The sequence below is a fragment of the Lipotes vexillifer genome, unplaced genomic scaffold (assembly GCF_000442215.2).
Source record: "Lipotes vexillifer unplaced genomic scaffold, Lipotes_vexillifer_v1.1 scaffold1261, whole genome shotgun sequence".
Classification (NCBI taxonomy): domain Eukaryota; kingdom Metazoa; phylum Chordata; class Mammalia; order Artiodactyla; family Lipotidae; genus Lipotes; species Lipotes vexillifer.
This window is the reverse complement of record NW_006796548.1, coordinates 815,664-819,710: the sequence shown is the minus strand read 5'-3', so window position 1 is coordinate 819,710 and position 4,047 is coordinate 815,664. Positions and strand designations below refer to the sequence as shown.

Here is a 4,047-nt window from a genome sequence, read left to right as displayed (position 1 = left end):
CCACCCCTTCCAAATCCCACCCCCGAAATGTCATGGCTTTGAGTTTCCATGTGCTTCTTTTCATAAACCAGGTCCCTGTGAAGAGGCAAGGGACTGGCCTTGCCCACGGGGGAGTAGGAGACAGTCGTCCTGAAGTCAGGACCAGCTCTGAACCTGGGCATTCTGCCCCCATGGAACTCCCTCAGCGTAGCAGGGACAATCCTATGTCACTGTTAGAGGCTGGCAGAGAAGGCCTTGGATTCTTGGATCCCCTCAAGAGAGTGGAGAGCATGCGGAAAAGCTTGCTGGGGGCTGGCATAAAAAGCAGATGGCTCAATTTGCCTGGCTTCCTTTGGAGAGGACTGGGTTGCCTGTGCTCTGTGGCCATCGGCCTGCGGAGGGAACACTGGGCTTGAGCCGTGGGTGCAGGCTGGCCTTACCTTCTCCGCTCCCAGTCCAGGTTTGAATGCTCCTGGTGGGAGCTTGGAAGAGGGGATGCCATCCATCTTCATAGCCTGCCTCCTCCCTCCCTGTTCCCTCTTCCATCAGGCTGCCTTATCCAGGGACACGGCAGATGGTGCCTGGTATTCTAGATGCCCAGTGAAACCAGGCCGCATCCCCCTACCCCCCGCTCGATGCTCACTGGCTCATCTCTTGGGAGGGCTCAGGCTTGGGATAAGATGGGGAGTTGATAAGCATCTTTGGACCCTGTTGTGCCAGATATGCTGATTCCGTCTCCAAGCATCCAACCTGGCATTAGGTCCAGCGACTCAGAGTCCTGAAGGTCTTCACAGAGCCCAGATAAGCTGGCTTCGGACCAGTTTCTGGTCTGGCCCCTGTCAATAACTGTGTTAACCTGAACGAATCACGTCACTCCTCTGAACTTCAGCTTCTCTGGAAAACGGGAATAATAATCTCTGTTTCACAAAATTATTGAGAGGATGCAGTGAGATAAGGTCAGAGGCTGAGCTGGAAGAGGACTCAGCTAGTCACTCCTTTTCCTTCCCACCCCCCATGACCCCCTGCCTCACCTACCCGCTGCTGTGGAGCCTGGACTTTGGGTCTGGGGGTTGCCTGCAGTGAAAAAAGAGAAGGCTTGTAGGAGGCAGAGCAGGACGTGGAGTCAGGGTGGCTTCCTCTGCTCTAACCTGCTACCCTTCCACTTCACACATACATACCAGCAGCCCCTGGGCAGTGAGGGACGAGGCACCAGATAGGGGAGGGCCTTGAACCATCCTCTCGGACAGCCACATAGTAATGGCCACTCACCAGAGCCTCCCTTGCTGACAGTGGGAGCCCATCCAGGGTGCAGAGTCTGGGAGAGAGAGGTGAGTACATAAGGGCCGGTGAACAAGATGTATCTTCATATGCAGCAGACTACAAGGGGGTGGGTACAGCTATTTCAAGGTGCCCTTTGGCTGCTGGCCCTCTGGGCACCAGGGCCAGTCACCCAGGCTCTGCCCTGGCTCCGAGGGCTGGGCTGGAGGGGCCTCTCCCTGAGGCACAGAAAGAAGTCCCGTTTGGGGAAGCATGCTTTCCTTTTGCCTTTTCATCCTCAAGGGCAGCGAAAAGCAGTAGGGAGGCTCCCTTTGGGGACATTCAGGTCTCCACAGTCCGCAAACTCACTTGCGCACAGCCGGGCTCTGTAATTTCTCCTTCTCAGGAGTTTCAACACTGCTTCCCAGTCCGTGCTGGCAGCCTGGGACAGCTTCAGGCTAAATGGGGGGCTGAACAGGTCCCCATTCCTGAACACACTGGCACAAAGAGCAGCCTGCTAAGGGGAAGGGTCCCCAGAACTACCTACGTGTGAGAGGAAGAAGGATGGCACAGCGGCCAGAAGATGGTCCAAGAACCAGTGCGTTGTTTCTCACCCATTAAGCATGTTGGACTTTTTATATCCCAGTCGCCAGGGGCTCCTGGAACAAATCCACCCACTTTCCCTTGGTCTCCCTGAAACAAAAATCTCTGCCCCTGTTCCCCAACACGAGCACTCACTGGATACAGCAGGGGGAACCTGCAGGTAGCCGCTGTCCAAGGGCCCCATCACATGGCTGCTGAATCACAGGAGGGCCCTGAAACCCGTCAGGCCCCCAGATCAGGAGCGAGTTGAGGCCTTTTGTCAGGGATAGGTCAGTCCAAGGTGGGTAGGGTGAGGGAAAGAAACCAGACTGGGGCAGAAGAGGGGGCAGGGAGGGATGGGACTGGTCACGCATTTCACCAAAGGGTACTTGTACCTCCCCTAGGTCACATTCTTAACCCCCTCCCATCCCTCTGTTTTATGGCTTCCTCTTTCCTCTGAGGACCATAGCCTGGAGCTAAAGTAAAGTAAAAGTTTGGGAACGGCACAAGGAACAGTGTCTTGAAATCCTGCACCCGGGAAGGCTCCAGAGCTTCCAGGGCTCCTGACTTCCCAGACCAAAGTGGGGGCAGCCCCCAGGGGGATGGGAGAACAGAGGGCTGGGGGCTGGTCGGCCCCAGGACTTACTGGTAGTCTGCTGCTCTTCCCACCTGGATCCTCCCCCCTAGGGTGTAAACAGCTGAAAGGACAGATGGGTCACTGGTCATCTTGCGGGCCCTGGGTCCTCAACAGCCCGGCAGCTGCCAGAGTGTGGGGCTGGGGCCCAGTTCACCAAGTCTTCCTTCCCGCTGGAATTGTCTCAGTCATCTCGGTCTGGAAACAGATGCTGACACTTGAACCTGCCTTAGGTTATGCATCAGGCTGGACATCCAGTCTGGGGTCTCAGACCCAAACCACAAGATTAAAGGTCGAGATCCTCCTGTATCTCAGAAATTTTCTCATTCATGAGGTGTGCGGTTTCATCTCATTTTGTATGAGACTGAGGGCAAGTTAAGTGACTCACCTAAGCAACATGGAAGTGACAGAGCCCAGACTCTAAGTCTGTCTGGCTCCCAACTCCTGGCTCCTTAACTCTCAGCAACCTCAGCTGAGAGCAGAGGAGGACCTGGAAGCCAGATCTGAGCTGGAAGCTCAGACACTCAAATTATTTATTCTCCCATCTTGGAAAGCATAGCCCCAGCCTGTAAAGGATAATCCCAGCCTAATGAAGAGCACGGGATGCCTAAACACAGCAGGGAGGAAGTGATGGATGGATTTAGAGTATTTAGTGGTGGTGGTGATGGTCATGGTGGTGGTAAGGACCCAGTCAGGAACAGCCTTTGGAAAAAGGGGCTCAACCAGCAGAATGTTCTTCTTCCCACTGGTTGGTCCTGGCTGGATGGGCATGAACATCAGTATAAGACTTTGACTTGAACTGTGGCTCCACGTGTTATTTATGTACTCTTAGGTAGGTTATTTCACTATTTTGATGTCCCCTTCCAAAGAATGGGGATGAGACCACCCCCTTCACAGGACCGCTGTATTCCGTGAGATACACAGGAAGTACTGAACACATGCTGTTGCTATTGCTATTACCTCTCTCCCCAGGCTCTTTGACCAGCCCCAGCCCACTCACGGGAGCTTGCGGAATTGTTCAAAGCCAGCAGCCACATACTGCCCTCCGTTCTGCAGGTCTGCCAGGTCGGTGACAGGGTGGCCATGACAAGGCGTATAGAGAGCACGCACGGCCAGTGGGGCCTGCACAGCCGATGTCACATCACAGAGGAAGGTCTCCAGGGTGGGGAAGCAGTGTTGAGTCACCACCAGCTGGGGGCCTGGGGAGAAGGGGTCCCCATTCCGGTACACCACTACCCTCTTGGCTGCTGGACTGCCACCTGCCATAGCGTGTCCCCGGCTAGAGACGCAGAGCTGTTGCCAGGCAACTAAGGCAGGGCTGGGAGCAGTGTCAATCAGATGTGGAGTCCTGCCCTCTCACCCAGAAAGGTAGGGAGAGCCTCCATAGGAGCATCTGTCTGCATTCAAGGTCTCATCCAATCTGCTCTTGGTGGGGCCTCTCAAGAGTACGGTGGGTCTGATCACTATATATGAAGAAAGAGCCTGGGGCTCAGTGAGAGAGGCAGTGGCAGAGATCACACTGAAACACAGATGTTCCAGTACTGGGTGGAGAGAGGGATTCTCAGCCTCCCTGCCACTCTGCAGCCCAAGGGCTG

At 55.2% G+C, this 4,047-nt stretch overlaps 1 protein-coding gene across 1 annotated transcript in view; it reads right to left on the bottom strand.

Moving 5' to 3' along the window:
* The window catches only part of DCDC2B (doublecortin domain containing 2B), a 4,395-nt gene extending 677 nt beyond the window's left edge, over window positions 1-3,718 (bottom strand). Inside the window, 9 exon segments of the mRNA XM_007468670.1 lie at window positions 270-371; window positions 999-1,053; window positions 1,158-1,212; window positions 1,215-1,294; window positions 1,606-1,642; window positions 1,645-1,733; window positions 1,975-2,051; window positions 2,465-2,516; window positions 3,453-3,718. Coding sequence (XP_007468732.1) covers window positions 270-371; window positions 999-1,053; window positions 1,158-1,212; window positions 1,215-1,294; window positions 1,606-1,642; window positions 1,645-1,733; window positions 1,975-2,051; window positions 2,465-2,516; window positions 3,453-3,718 — 813 coding nt within the window.
* Window positions 3,719-4,047: the final 329 nt, after the last annotated feature.